Source organism: Equus caballus, chromosome 10, assembly GCF_041296265.1.
Source record: "Equus caballus isolate H_3958 breed thoroughbred chromosome 10, TB-T2T, whole genome shotgun sequence".
Classification (NCBI taxonomy): domain Eukaryota; kingdom Metazoa; phylum Chordata; class Mammalia; order Perissodactyla; family Equidae; genus Equus; species Equus caballus.
In genome coordinates this window covers 23,379,111-23,394,967 of record NC_091693.1, presented here as the reverse complement: position 1 = coordinate 23,394,967, position 15,857 = coordinate 23,379,111, and the positions used below count along the sequence as shown (strand labels likewise).

The window sequence follows — 15,857 nt, the reverse complement described above, 5'->3', positions numbered from 1 at the left end:
CAAATGTTTCTTCCCTGTGGATGCCTTTCCTAACCCCTAGATAAGGTCTGGGTTCCTAGTTTTAAGATCTTATTTGACCTTATACTTCTCCTCAGCATCGTTTAGCAACATTTGTAATTTGTCTGTATGTGTGTGGCATTTCAAAAGTGCAGGAGCCATATCAACTGTATATTCCAACGGCGAGTAGAAGACCTACGTGGCCTAGAGGTGCTTAGAAATACACGTACTTTATGGGGCCGGCCCGGTGGCGCAGCGGTTAAGTTCGCACCTTCCACTTTGGCAGCCCGGGGTTCACTGGTTCGGATCCCAGGTGCGGACATGGCACTACTTGGCACGCCATGCTGTGGTAGGCATCCCACGTATAAAGTGGAGGAAGGTGGGCACGGATGTTAGCTCAGGGTCAGTCTTCCTCAGCAAAAAGAGGAGGATTGGCAGCAGATGTTAGCTCAGGGCTAATCTTCCTCAAAAAAAAAAAAAAAATACGTGTACTTTTAAAGGAGTGAGCAGATGAATAAATGAATAAACCAAAGCAAATGCAGCAAGGCTGTCAGTTTTCAGAAAACTCTTTCCTTGTAGTCCCAAAGGAGAGTCTATTTTTTTTGTCTTACAGAAGCACCATCAATTATCTGATGTCATTCACTGTGGAATTTTTTTTGTTTTGGGATGTTCAGCCATGGTGTGACTTCTATTGGTTTTCTCCCCCCCATATTTTGAATTGAATGTAGTTATTTTACTTTATTTTATTTATTTTTTAAGATTGGCCCTGAGCTAACATCTGTTGCCAATCTTCTTTCTTTTCTTCTTCTTCTTCTCCCCAAAGCCCCCCAGTACATAGTTGTATATTCTAGTTGTGAGTGCTTCTGGCCGTGCTATGTGGGACGCCGCCTCGGCGTGGCCTGATGAGCGGTGCCATGTCCGCGCCCAGGATCCGAACCAGCGAAACCCTGAGCCTCTGAAGCAGAGCAAGTGAACTTAACCACTCGGCCATGGGGCCAGCTCTATTGCATTTTTTTTTTTTGAGGAAGATCAGCCCTGAGCTAACTGCTGCCAATCCTCCTCTTTTTGCTGAGGAAGACTGGCCCTGAGCTAACATCCATGCCCATCTTCCTCTACTTTATACGTGGGACGCCTACCACAGCATGGCGTGCCAAGCGATGCCATGTCCACACCCGGGATCCGAACCAGTGAAACCTGGGCCACCGAAGTGGAACTGCGAACTTAACCGCTGTGCCATGGGGCCAGCCCCGATTGCTTTTTTTATGTTTAGAAAATTAGGATAAATCTGTGCCCCATTTTTTCACCGTCTTCTCCCTACTGCACCCTCAAAACATTTTCTTTTGGGGCTGTACATACACATAGTTAGAGTGTTCCTAATTCTCAGTTGGTACCACAATGTCCTTGTGGACCCACACATGCCTGTTTCATTTTTGTCTCCTCCATTGCCCTCCCCATCTCCCACCTGTGGGGCCTCATGTGTTTATTTTACATAAATGATACATCTCATCAACCTCTCTTTGTTTTTCACTTACCTTTATACATTCAGGGTCTGTTCATGCTGGTATAAACATATCTAATTCATTCCTTTAAACCAACCTGTATTCCATAACTTGCATGTACCAATGTTACCAATCCATCTCGTCATTCAGACATTGGGTTGTCCCCAGCTCTTTGCTGTCATGTGCGGTGTTGTGATGTACATTCTTGAACTTATCTCTTTCTGAACCCTTTTAAGATCCCCCCAAGGGACAGAACTGCAGGATCAGACTGCATCTGCATACCGGATATCCCAAAATAACTCCAGAAAGATGCAGCTGTTTACACTTCCACCAGCAATTTAGGAAAGCTCCTTTTTCTCCCGTATCTTTATGGTCATTCCACTTTCTATTTTTAAAATTCTGGTGGGTGCAAGATGTTCTTAAATTGTATTTTTCTGATAATGAGTGAGATTGAGCATCTCTTCCTGTGCTTACTAGCTTTTTGCATTTCCCCATTCTGCGAATTGCTTATTCATGTAATTTATAGTCACATGCCGCATAACGACTTTTCGGTCACCGATGGACCGCTTGTACGACGGTGGTCCCATCAGATTAGCACCATAGAGCCTAGGTGTGAAGTAGGCTGTACCATCTAGGTTTGTCTAAGTGCACGCTGTGATGTTTGCACAAAGATGAAATCACCTAACAATGCATTTCTCAGAACGTATGTCCGTCGTTAAGAGACTCATGACTGTATTTATTTCTTTAAGATGTGTTCTATGTCTGTCTTGCCGATTTACAGATGTTCCCTAAATATTTTAGATATTAATCCTGTGTTGACAGCATACTTTGGAAATGTCTTCTCCACAGGTCATCAATCTGTCAAATTGCCCATGGATTCTTTTCTCAAACAGAAATCTTTATGTTTTGAGGTCAAATCCGGACGTACTTTTATGGTTTATATTTTTGTGACATGTCTAAGAAATTCCTTGCCAATACGATGTCAAAGATATACTCAATTTCTTCCTTATGTTTATGTGTGTCGGCAGGTGGGGTTCAATTTATTTTTCTCCGATTTTTGTGGCACCCTTTAATAAAGAACCCATGCTTTCCTTGCTGATTTGTAAGGCCAACTCTATTGTAAGCCACTTTCCCACTTTGTCTTTGACTCTCTCTTTTCCGTTTGTCTCCATTCCTTTTCCAGTTTTCCGCTGTTGTGATTGCTGTAGTTTGTAATATGCCCTACTGTTAGGAAGATTCTGTCTTTTGCATTTTTTTTTGCAAATTTTCATAGTTATTCATACACATTTATTCTTCCGTGCAAATGTGAGAATGCGTTGGTCCAGGTCCCCCAACGTGGCTCTCGTTGGCTGAGACTGAGTCCTTTCGTTTTGTCCTGTGGCAGTAGGTCTGCCAGATCTTCAGGTTTACATAGAACCTACTTGTCACCAGAGGACACCGACACACTTAAGGGAAAAGGAGTTCAGGTTTTCACGTAGGGGCAGCTACATCTAGGGACACAAAGGAATCTCTGAAAATCAGAAAAAAAAATACTATTTAATAGAATAGCACTTTTGGCTCTCTTAAGCTCCCAAATGCTCTTCCAGTTGCAATGGCAGCCACATTAACTGCATGGACGGTGGTTAAGCAAGACACACATCAAGGACATACACCAGGGGCTGGCCCAGTGGTGTTCACTGGTTTGGATCCTGGGCACAGACCTACACATGACGGATCAAGCCATGCTTTGGCAGGTGTCCCGCATATAAAATAGAGGAAGATGGGCACAGATGTTAGCTCAGGGCCAATCTTCCTCAAAGAAAAAAAAAAAAAGCACCCCAGACCAGGTGGCTTAAACCACATAACCTCATATGCTCACAGTTCTGGAGGCTAGAAGTCCAAGATCTAGGTGTCAGCAGGGTTGTCTCCTGAGGCCTCTCTCCTTGGCTTGAGGAGGCTGCCTTCTCGCTGTTCCCTCACATGGCCTTTCCTCTGCACACACGTCTTGTGTCTCTTTGTGCCTCCAGATTTCCTCTTCCTATAAGGATACCAGTCACATCGGATTAGGGAGTGCCGTAACGGCCTCATTTTAACTTAATGCCCTCTTTCAAGGCCCTGTCTCCAAACACACTCATAGGCCATATTCTGAAGTCCTGGAAGGTGGGGCTTTAACATATGAATTTGGAGAGGGCACAGGTCAGCCCATCACAGGGTCGTGGCAGATGTCATTAGTCCAGATGAGGTCATCCCGGAGTAGGGTGGGCCCCTAAGCCAAGATGACTGGCGTCCTCATAAGGAAATTTGGACACACACACACAGACACACACACACACATTGAGAATGCCATGTGACAATTAAGGCAGAGATCAAGATGATGCTCCTAGGGGCTGGCCCAGTGGCATAGTGGTTGAGTTTGCGCACTCTGCTTTGGCGGCTCAGGGTTCACTGGTTCGAATCCCAGGCACGGACCTACACACTGCTTTTCAGGCCATGCTGTGGCAGGTGTCCCACATATTAAATATAAGAAGATGGACATGAATATTAGCTCAGTGACAATCTCCCTCAAGCAAAAAAACAGGAAGATCGGCAACAGATGTTACCTCAGGGCCTATCTTCCTCACCAAAAAAAAAAAAAAAAAAAAAAAAAATTGCTTCTGCAAGCCGGAGAATGCCAAAGACTGCCAGCAAACCACCAGAGGAGAGGCAGGGAACAGAATTTCCCTCACAGCCCTCCCAGGGAACCAACCTGCAACACCCTGATCTCGGACATCCAGCCTCCAGAGGTGCAAGACCACACGTTTCTGTTGTTGAAACCCCCAGTGTGTGGTAGTTGTTACAGCAGCTCCAGGAAACTAATATACTTGGCTTGGACCAAGTGCCCAATAGAGAGTAAATATTATTTTTTATTCTTTCTTTGTACTCTTCTTCCTGTTTCTTCCTTTTACCCCCGTTTCCTTGTTACTTCTCTCTTCCTTCCTTCTTCCTATCTGCCCAATCCTTTCTTCTTCCTCCTCTTTTTCTCTCTGCCGGGTGAAGATGGGGTCTGACAATGGCTCTCTGCGCCCAGCCCAGGCCTGGCGCATGAGCCTCGCCCGGCGGTGTCTGCAGGAGGAGTGTGTCAGCTCTGCTCTGTGCATCCTGTCTTTCCAGGTTGGGCATTTGCCAGCTCAGCTCCGCAGCCTGTGAGGGTCTCTCTGCCGTCCTCCAGGTCAACCCCCACCTCCGGGAGCTGGATCTGAGTTTCAATGACCTGGGAGACCGGGGCGTATGGTTGCTGTGTGAGGGGCTGCGGCACCCCACCTGCAGACTCCAGAAACTCTGGTGAGTCTGGGCGTCAGGCCTGGTGGCAACGGAAGTCCCTGGGGTGGGGGGGAGCATCTTCTTGTCCTTGTTCTTTTCCCTTTGAAGGGTTATCTCTCCATCACTTTGGAGGGTACCAGGAGCCTAGATGTGGAAAGAAGCACTGTGCAAACAAGTCGTAGGATAATTCCTGCTCTGTGGGAATACAAACACAGAGGCTTCATTTTTCCTCACTCACTGCCTCTGAACATTTTCTGTAACGCTCCCCTTTTCCCTTTTCATTTGCCTGGAAAGATTCATAGCTTCTCGGCAATGTTTATATAATAAAAATTCAGTCTAGCCCAGTGTAAATGCCAGTCAAACGTGAATTATTACTTCCTCCTTCTCCTTTCTCCCAGTACCAGCCTGGCCCCCCACCTGAATGACTTAGAATGAGGTGAGGCACATCTCATATATCGTCTTCCATTTCTGAGTCTTTTGCTTATCTGGGAATTCAGCTGGGGGCTTAGGGGCAGCATCTCTCCCTTAATTGGTGTTGCCAGGGTCCCTCTGGGATGTAAATACCCCCTTATCTGGGAGACATCAAAATGCTACCTTTGGGGCTGGCCCAGTGCCATAGTGGTTAAGTTTGCATGTTCCGCTTCAGCAGCCTGGGGTTTGCCAGTTCAAATTCTGGGCACAGACCTAAACACCACTCATCAAGCCATGTGTGCTGGCGTGGCATCCCACATACAGAAACTAAAAGGACTTACAGCTAGGATAAACAACTATGCACTGGGGCTTTGGGGAGGAAAAAACTCCAGAAAGATTGGCAACAGATGTTAGATCAGGGTCAATCTTCCTCAACAAACAAAACAAAACAAAAAAAGCCACCTCACTCAGGGGCATGTATGTGAGTTCTTATGGGGACCCCATAGGAGGTGCCTCCACTGCCTAGTCTCCAGAGGTGGAATAATTAACCTGGGTCAACCTCCTTGCACAGCCCCCTCCCCAGCTAATACCATCAGTTTTGACTCCTGACCATTCTGTCCTGGGATGTGGGTAGTTGTATGTCACCAAGCGGGTTTTTTCTCTTGCTTCTTAAGTCCTGAACTGTTGTCTTGACCTCATTTTAGAAGCTGGCATTTATTGCCTTACAGCCTCAGCCAGACTAAGATTACGATATTTCCATTGAACATCCCGGCTACGATAGGACTTATTTCCAAAGGTTGCTGTGAGGAATAAATGAGAAAGTCAGCACAAAGCCCTTAGCAAGGTGCTTGGCACACAGTCGGTACTCAAGAAATGCTACTTCTTATTTTTCTTGTAACAGCCGAGAATATAGGAAAGAAACATGACTGGAGACAGAATAGAAATCAGAGAGAATCAGGTGGGATACTGCCAAGGCAGGTGGCAGCCCAATTGCTATTGGCTTCTGCAAAAAAGGATTGATTGAGTTGTGCAAGTAAAAATTCATGCTTCAGGCATGGCTGGATCCAGGCATTTGGATTCTTGATCTCCATTATCTTGTATGCTTACTGCTGTTGTGGCTCCATTCTCAATGAAGGTGAGTCTTGACCCTGCTTGGTGGCAAAATGTCTGCAGTTCTTGCCAGGCCCAAATTCTGAAAGAAAATGCTCCAGGAAAAGTCTGGTTCTGATTCATGGCTTTGGGTGGCTCCTGTGCCCAATTGGAACCATTGATGGTGGCTGGGGATGTGCAAACCGACCAACTTAGGCCTTCAGGACAGCCTTAACTCCAGATGGACTGAGACTGGGGTCTCAGGGAGAAATTGCAGTGGAATTCCCAGAAGGGGAAAGAGAGAATTGGCTGTCAAATCAGCAGGGATCCCGCAGAGATGGAGCCATGAGCCGAGGAGCGTCTGGAAACGCCTCTCTTCCGTGCTTCCCATCCCCACGTGGCCCTGAGCCTGGACTGGTTTGGTTCTACTCTGCTTTCTCTTCAACGGGTCCCCTGAAAACGTCCCCCCACCTCCCTACGAAGATGAGACCTTCCCCAAGCAGCCCCCGCTGTGGCTTCAAGCAGACTTTGTCTTCCACAGGCTGGACAGCTGTGGTCTCACCGCCAAAGCCTGTGAAGCCCTTTCTTGCAGCCTGGGGGTCAACCGGACCCTGAGGGAGCTGTACCTGACCCACAACGCCCTGGGCGACACCGGCGTCAGGCTGCTCTGCAAGAGGCTGAGTCATGCCGGCTGCCCACTGAGAGTCCTCTGGTGAGAGACGGTCCCTGGTCCTGGAGAAGGCGAGACGAGGGGCTCGCAGTTGGGAGTGGAGGTCAATGATTGAGACACCCCCCGTGCCCCCAGTCGGAACAGGCAAATAATCTATAAGATTCGGGGGTATTTCATTCGTCCACACTCACGGACACAATCGGTGCGGAAGACACAGGAGGCCTGACTTTACCCCTTGAGAGATACCGATCCCACCTACCGGCCATGTCACCCGGATCATTTCCTGTCTGTTTCCTACCCTGTCCAAAGGGGCCATCGTAGCTTAGTGAGAACCTGGGGTTCCTCTGCCTGGGCTCGACTTCCAATCCCATCCCTCATCAACCCTGGGATACATTTTTGCAGGTTATTCGACCTCACGGTGCCTCAGTATCCCTATCTGTAAAATGAGGAAAATAGTCACTTCTTCATAAGACTGTTAAAAACTGAAAATTCAATGAGTTGACACAGGCGGGGGACTGAAAATTGCGCTGAGTGGCTTAGAGTAAACTCGTTTCCCGTTGGGGTTTGGTTCCCGATGGAGAACTCGATAGTGGGATGGCTTTAACAGGCGAGCCGCACGGTGGGGCTGACACGTCCGCTGAGGGCCACGATAGTGGCCTGGAATGAGATTTCCCACTTTGTGTCCCCAGGTTGTTTGGAATGGCCCTGAATCCAATGACCCACAGAAGACTAGCAGCACTTCGCGTCGCCAAACCTTCCTTGGACCTTGGCTGCTGAGTGGTCCTGTCTGCTGGTCCTTCTCTGGAAGTCGGGGCGCAGGAAGGTCACCCCAGAGCCTGCCGGTCGACACCACACTCAGGCTCTTGATCTCCCGAAGAGACAGACTCCCGAGCGGAATGAAGGCTTTCTGCTTGGGGTCTCTGGGATCAACGTGCAGTGGAGCGGGCAGCTGGAGTTTGGGGAATGTTGGGACCATGCAGGAAACTTAGGCCGGTGTCCTGGGTGCTTCTAGAGCAGGGGTTCCCAACCGAGGCTGAGTTTGTGTCCCCACCCCCACCCCCCCGGCCCAGGGGACACTTGGCAATGTCAGGAGACACGGAAGTGGGTGCTACCGGCATCTGGCAGAGACCAGGGGTCCCCCCAGACATCCTACAATGCACAGGAGAGCCCCACAACAAAGTCTTTAGCTGAAAACATCAATCGTGCCAAAGTGGAGAAACTCTGTTCTCAGAGATTAATCGTGCAATACGGTTTGGGAGGCTGGGGGACCTTAGGGTGCTTGCTGTGCCAACGAGCCTTGCCATCTTGTTCTGTGCCATGAATCTGTCTCCTGGCCGGAGCCCGTCAGGCCACGGCTGGACCCCTGCCATGGTTAGCCAACCGTGGGCTGGCCAGTCATCTACAGCTATCACGCTTTGGGTGAAGACAGGAACCCAAGCAGAATTTGATCCCTGGGGGTTTGAACTAGGAAAGTGACGGCTGGGAAACTTCCCAAGAAGGCCGTGAGCACTTCCTGCCGACGCCGTCAATGGAGAGGACTGGAAAGACCAGAACTTCCTAGGAAGCAGGGGAAATGGTCAAGATGAGAAATGAGGGTGACCTTGTAACCCAGGAAAGGAAGGACAAGGAAAGAACTCCAATTCTGAAGACATCATTCCTGTGGCCGTCAATAAATGTTCCACGAATAATCACATTAACCTTTTCTTCCTTGAACTCCAGTCCTTTACTGAATCCTCTTGCCTCACCCGCCCTCCAAGCCCCATTTCTCAGCTGCTCCTGAATGAACCCACCCACCTCAGGAGCCCTATTGATCGTGACCAGGCCCTTCGAAGCTGACTGAACAGGGACCAAGGTGACCCCCTGTTATCTAAGCCTCGGCTGCCTCGTTAAGACGAGTGCCAATCAAATCTGGGGGCACATTTTGGGAGTGTGAGTGCTGGTACAGGGATGCGTGGGGAAACAGGGTGGAGCTGCCACGTGGGTCCAGGACCAGGGATGTCTGTTCCAGCAAGAGGGAGGGGATTCCTGTGTTGATGGCTTCAGGGTGAAAGGAGCAAGACGTAACTCCCTGACTGTGCTGGCTCCTTCCTGTTCCTGCTCACTGAAGGCTCAGGAGCTGCCATGGTTTGGGGAGGCCCACTGGGCACAGCCCTCCAGGACCCATGGGACATGGTGAGCACCGTGTCTTCCTGGTTGAAACTGACATGAAATCTCCCGGCCGCTCCCAAGAGTACTCCAAGGCCCAGCAGCCAGGAGCTTCCATGGATTTCTTCCAAGGGATCCCCTTGCCCTTCAATTGGCCAAGGTGGCGGAAATACAGTGTAAGCAAATAGTGATGGAAGACGGCCCAATCTAGGGCCCGCCCCGTGACCGCATGGTTTCCGCTTGGGCAGCCCAGGGTTTCTGCTGGTTGGGATCCTGGGTGTGCACATGGCACTGCTCGTCAAGCCACGCCGAGATGGTGTCTGCCGGCCACAGTTAGAGGGCCCCAGAACTATTAGATCCAACTATGTGCTGGGGGGATTCGGGAAGAAAAACCAGCAAGAAAGGCTAATTCTTAAAGATCTTTTTTTTCCCCTTTTCCTTCCCAAACGACCCCCACACCGCCCCCCCCCGGGTACGTAGTTGTTAGTTGTGGCATGTGGAACGCTGCCTCAGTGTTGCCGGATGAGCAGTGCCATGTCGGTGCCCAGGATCCGAACAGGTGAAAGCCTGCAACGCTGAAGCGGAGCGCGCCAACTTGGCCACTCGGCTCCGGGACGGGCCTATGAAGAGGCTCTCATCACTGATGACATCGCCTCCTCCCCTTTCAGAATCTTGACCCTCCCACATGGAAATCATCCACAGCCTTCTGTTCCCAGTCTCAGTATTGAGATGGGTGGAGCATGCAAAGCTCCTTCTTGAAGATCTTTATCTGCACAAGTGAAAGCAAAAGCGCTGTTTCCCAGGACACGGGAAAAATACCCTTCAAACGTTGGCTTCAAATTGGGAGTGTGGAGAATATTCCTAGGACCCCGAAGCAGGTTGGGTTAGGGCCAGCCATTACTTTTCTCAGCCCAAATTAGTCCCAGGAGGATACCGTCTGCGAACCCTCATCAGCCCAAACACTCTGGGAAGGGAACGTTTCTGCCCCGCTTGAGTAACAGAAAGCAGGGACTAGGATATCCATGACGCCCAGGACCCAGCCCAGTCCTTCCCTCGCCGCAGTCTGTACGCAACCCTGAACTCCCAGGAACCCTCCACTTTCATCCACTGGCCTCATGTAGCCCAGTCACTCGCAAATGTACACGCAAGCATGACACGGGAACACAATTTCCATGGTTTATTTTGCAAACTGGCACTTTAAATTCCCTCAATTGAAATGCTCGAGTACACGCTGGCCTTATGGCCGGATTTTGGAAACACATGCTATGGTATATCTTGCAGAATGTAAGACTCTTAAGGTAAGTCAAGAGTGGTCCCTACACATTTCCGTTTGGTGGCACGGGGAAATGCAAAGGACAGGACACGGCCTCTTGGATTCTACGGGAGGAAAAAACTCAGCTCAGGGCTGAACTGAGATCCTTGGTCACTGACCATCTATCTCCCCTGGATGGTACAAAGTCCCTATCAGGGCAAACTAGAGACAGGGGAGATGAGATGGTCGTCACCTCAGATGAGGGCACGCTGGAGCCTGGAGATGCACTGGAAGCTGTGGCTCCAGTCCGGCATCTGTGGATGAAAAGTGCGGGAACAGTGGAGCCGAACTGTTATTGTAGCTCTCAAAACTCCTCGTTTCCCAAACCAGCTCCTGAGATGCTCTCCTCAAACGGGGACACACAAAATGAAAGCACTTTCCTGTCACGAACACGGCAAGCGCCCCCATTTTGAGTCTCACAGCCTGAGCGCTTGGAACCGGTTCCTGGTTGTAGAAGGAGCTGAAGACCTTTGAACCCTCACGAGGTGAGGGTTCCACTCAAGAGTTGGATTCTAGAAATTGCTATAGATTTACTCATGCCAACAAGTAGAAATCATGACACTATCGACCCAGGGCCACAGAAACCTTTCTAAAGACAGGGAAGGAAAGCACGTCAGTTGCACGGTTTTGTGCAAACGGCTCTGTGGTTCGAGCTGGTACCGACCTTCCATTCCCCATTTCAGAGTCTCTCCCCATCAGCAAGCACTTCGGCTGTGTGACTGCGGTGGCGAGTCCAGGCATCCCTCAAGTGCACGAGCCTTTTGCAGTGTTACCTGGAGTCTCCAGCCAGCCTTCCGGCATCTTAGAGGACAACATCCATGCTGAACAAACCATTTCCTGTTCCTGACAAATTTCCCCATGGCTATCAGGATGCCAGAGATTGATAACCCCTGACAAAGTCACCACAGCAGGGTAGTGATATTCTAGAACAGCTTGGGTTCCGTGGAGGGTGCCCACCGGCGACACTCAAATGTCGCAGCACTTTCCATCCCGATGTTCGAAGAGTGCTTCCACATTTGAGTCCCGCAGGCTGAGCAGCTGACCCGGGACCTTTGCCCAGAGGAAGCCTGGACTGGACACGGCCAGATCCAAGCCCTGTCCTAGCTACCCCAATGCTTGGCAAGGACCATTTAGCATCTGCCAACTAGAAGGTACTTTCTCAACCGGTAACACTCAAAAAATGGCGGCACTTCCCTACGTAGCACAGAAAGTGCCCCCACAGTTTGAGTAGCACAAGTTGAGTAATTCCACACAAGAGACTCCCCATCGCCGACTGAAGGACTTACCAGACAAAGGAACGCTTGCAAATGATTACCGTAAATCTGCCTTAATCCTAAAATAGGGAGACTGGAAAAGGTTAAAAGAAAATTCGATCATGGAAATTAGGCTCACATTCATCACCACCATAGGTAACAGAAAAGAAAGACTTTCCAGCGGATAATGAGATTTCACTGCATATACCCACGTCACCAAACTAAGAACTTAAATTACCGCTTTGGTTTGGTTACCTGGAGCCTATCACGTGACTCCGTTTGGCGCCTGTTTTGTTTCGACGTGCCAAACCAGAGAAAAATGGCTGACTCAAAAGACGTACCTCGTTATTACCCCACGAAGCACGTAGGAAGACTAAGGGTTCCTTCGCCCCTCAAGGTATCCTTGGAAAGAGAACCCGACGCCACCCAGGAGCTTCTGGATGCAGGAAGCCGAGACAGCGGTGCAGAGAGCCGTTTGCATATAGGAGTTTGTAACACGTTAGATGACGGGAGTTCAGAGTGAAATGAGGTGTGAGGGAGGAAAGCATTGAATGAAATTTCAGAAGCCAGAAAGCGCAAGGAAACCTCTTAAGGATGGAGGTAAAGGAGATACCATGCGGACGATACTTACGCAGTGCGCGGAGGGAAAAACTTGAGGTCCCACCGCGTCTCTTTCCTGGCAAGGAAGAAACGAGCGCTGCTGGGCTCTTATATAAGCTGAAGACCCATTCACCCCAGACTCAGGGCAAGACCACTCCCCTCTATTTCGTCTCCGCCCAGACCCACCCTGCTTCCTTTGATCGTCTTGGACACACCCTCACATAGTTTCTAAACTCTTGACTCTTTCATTGTTTTTATCCCCAGAACAAAATAATTTTGATCAATCAACCGGGAAAATCCAGAGATGTGCCCAGAAGAAAGTAATCTCATCTCCTGGGGGTTCCATTATTCATTCAACAACCATTGACATAGAGTATTTTTTTATTACATCTATTGAGCGAATAAGGCCCACCAGGCACTTCGCTAGTTCCTGGGGCTAGAGGGGTGAATAAGATCGTGGATTTTATAGTCTAGAACAGTGGTGGGTTTTTTTCCCCTCCCAGGGGATAGTTGGTAATGTCTGGAGAACTTTTCGCTTGTCCCAAGTGCCATGGAGGAGAGGACTGCTGCCAGCGGTCAGTGGAGAGAGGCCAGGGCTGCTGTAAACATCCTACAGCGTGGGACAGCCCCTGCTCATAAAGAATAGTCCCGGCCCCAAATGTGGATACTGCCGGAGCTGAGGGATCCTGGCCTAGCGGCAGGGTGACAGGGAGGGGAAACACACACACACATATATGTATAATTGCTGCTCATAGTATTTAATCACAATCTCTTTACATATTCACATAAACATTTATGTTGAGAACACGCTTCTGTGTTCTTTAAAGTCAATAGTCTATTAAAAAGTATTTAAAATGTGTTTTAACAACCATAAATATTAGAATACCATTTCTCAGCCTGCTTTTGATATCTTTTGAAAAGGTGCAGTTTTACTTAATTTGTGCATATTTTCGCGGTCTGAGGCCTTGCTGTAACTCTCCCTATGACTAACCGTTGAGAAGAAGTAACTGGAGTTCATGAGATGTAGTAAAAATGGTTAGATAAATTTGGGAAACTGTGTCAATAAAATAGAAACGTCTGGAAATAAAGTGTGTTTTCATGGTTGAATGGCAATGCAGAGTATGCTTTTACCTAATTTCATTAATCCCCTTCCCGTGAGACGTTTTCCATTTCTATAAATTTAGGGTGTTTTTTTTCATAGTGCTGCAATGAACATTTTTAGAGCAACTGTGGTCAGAGTGGAGGCGTTTATTTCTCATGTCGTCTATAAATCCATATTAACCCTCCAAATATTATCGGCATCCTAAGGATGAAAGAACTGAGGTGAAGTCATCTGCCCAAGGAAACATGGCCAGAAGCAATGAGTGGATGGAACCCGGGTCTGGAAGTTCAGGCTCCAAATTCTTTCCGTGGTCCTTCTCAGGGTTGCTGGAGGGCAGGGCTGGTGACCTGGCACTTGCTTGGCCACTCAGATGCAAATCTGCCCTGTCTGCTCCTCTCCCTCTGCACCTGGACCCTCTGAGAGTACCCGCACTCAGCACCTCCTTCCCATCAGTTTATTTCTTTCTCAGCCCATGGCAGCGCTCTCTTCCTGCCCTTCGCCCCCGTGTAGGACATTCACGGCTGGTTCCTACCTGTCTTGCCTCTCTTATGTCAACCTCCAAAACGAGAAACCAGCATAAGAGGCAAAGCATTTATTTGGGATAGCAGAATTGCAATGTGGGAAGCATGGATTCAGGAAAGCTAAATAGTGTCCCAGTTACAGGAGAGGGGCTTAGGGTTTTTGTGAGAAAAAGGGAGGAAGATGAGGTAAGTTGTATGAAAGGAGAGTTCATTGAGTTCGTTGGTGCTACATGAGTAAGGCTCGGTTTGTACTTCACAGATTGGCCCGAGATTCAGTCATCGGGCAAAAGCCTAGACTTGTAGGTCATTGATTGGTTAGCAATCCAGACATCAGCAAAGTCCAGTTCCGTCACTTCTTACAGACAGGATATTCTTGTCGACACTGACTTCTTGGAATGTTGGAGGTTTGGTCCAGTCTGGAAGATGAAAAAACAAGAAGTGCAGGCAATTCCTCTGGAATGCTGCTCTGGCTCTATTTTAATATGGCTGCACTGATGTCATCTTTCACACACGCTAAAGGTCACCTTCTCTAGGTGGGCCCCCCTCAAACCTCCAGGTTAGGTCCTTAATAGCATCCTGCATCCTTTTTTGATTGCACACTTCATGTGCGTAGCCGTTCTCTGTTTATTTGACTAATAACTTGCTTATCAGTTCTCAATTATTTGTCACAGTTGCTTTTCTTTGTTTCAACCCATTTATTTTATAGATGATAACACTCAGTCACAGAGGTGTTAACTGAGACATCTAGGGTGAGAATCAGGTCTCGCGCTCCCCTTCCCCCACCTTTATTGAGGGATAATTTCTTTGTCATACTTTTTTGATTTTTCTGTTACTTGTCTCTCGAGCTCAGCTCCTGAGGGGACAATGGCTTGTCTGTCTTGTTCACCTTGTCCCCCACCCCCAAAACCTGTCTTGGACCTGGCACATAGCAAAGAGGCAAAGAGCGTGTTGTTTAAGTGTGGAAAACTTAATGAATACAATTGAATTTAAGCAACTTTAAACAAAGACTATACTCAAAGATGACTTTAAGTAAATTGAAAGTAAAAGACCCACTTTGGTATTTTTTCACTAATTCCTAACATTTGTGGAATGACGGTGTAAGATGATGAGCACCTGAAACTTTCATTACTGAGTTGACAACAAGGTGCTTGGTCTAGTTTTTGCTATTTTGGACATTAAACATGCCTATTTAAAGTCTCAGGTTAATATCTCTATTAACTATTTTTTCCCCAATATTTTGCTTTCTTTTTTCCAGCTTTATTGAGGTATAGTTGTATAATTAATTTATTAACTGTTAATTAACATTCAAGTCTTAAGTTAATATCTTTGCTGTTTAATGAGGTTTTTTTTTTTTGGATTCATGATGGAAAAATCAGAAATCCCAAAGATTTAAGAAATGAGATTCGTTAGCCTGAGGTGGTTGGGGGAGGTGGGGAATAGACGGAAGATGCTTTTTGCCTAGTCAGGAATTCTTCCTGTAGCATTGAAAGGTCTTCATTTGCAAATCACCCGATCTTGTTGTCATTATAATCATCCTGGCCTCTCCACCATCCCCACCCAATCCTTAGCATTATCTGGATGCTCTCCATACCAATGGGAATAGTTTCATTTGCAAAGATCCCGACAGTTTTTGAAATCCTTTTAGGTACAGTATTCAATCCTCTAATTCCATCATTGTATCGTCCACATTTATCTACAGCCTGGGGGTGAGTGGGTGATAATCTTCTTTATGACATTAAGGGAATCCTGCCATTTTATCTAAATTTACTGTTTGGGGATGAGGTTAAAGTGAAAAACTGGGGGAAGGATTCTTTCCAGACTGGATGAAATGCTTCTCAAGGGCACTTGGGAGTCAGGGGTGTCTGTGTGCCGGACACCTCCAAGACGTAATACACATCATTTAATATGTACTGAACACCTAAATTGTGCTGTCCTCAGTCCAAATCCTCAGTCTTAAGTGCTGGGGATAAAATGATGTA

General features: G+C 48.0%; 1 protein-coding gene and 2 non-coding genes across 5 annotated transcripts in view; 1 reads left to right on the top strand and 2 right to left on the bottom strand.

Annotated features, from left to right (window-relative positions):
• The window catches only part of NLRP12 (NLR family pyrin domain containing 12), a 31,269-nt gene extending 22,627 nt beyond the window's left edge, over positions 1–8,642 (top strand). For 2 of the 3 annotated variants that reach the window (XM_001494403.5, XM_023650339.2), the window contains exons 8-10: positions 4,626–4,796; positions 6,817–6,987; positions 7,635–8,642. In XM_001494403.5, coding sequence (XP_001494453.4) covers positions 4,626–4,796; positions 6,817–6,987; positions 7,635–7,722 — 430 coding nt within the window. In that variant the 3' untranslated portion in view covers positions 7,723–8,642. The remainder of the gene's footprint in view (positions 1–4,625; positions 4,797–6,816; positions 6,988–7,634) is intronic. The other variant, XM_070223243.1, reaches the window with a different exon arrangement.
• A 2,682-nt stretch (positions 8,643–11,324) lies between these two features.
• MIR372 (microRNA mir-372) lies at positions 11,325–11,465 on the bottom strand. Its single transcript, NR_128117.1, has one exon. It is a non-coding gene; the product is annotated as a microRNA mir-372 (primary transcript).
• A 106-nt stretch (positions 11,466–11,571) lies between these two features.
• Positions 11,572–11,631, bottom strand: MIR371 (microRNA mir-371). The gene has a single exon (NR_032892.1). It is a non-coding gene; the product is annotated as a microRNA mir-371 (primary transcript).
• Positions 11,632–15,857: the final 4,226 nt, after the last annotated feature.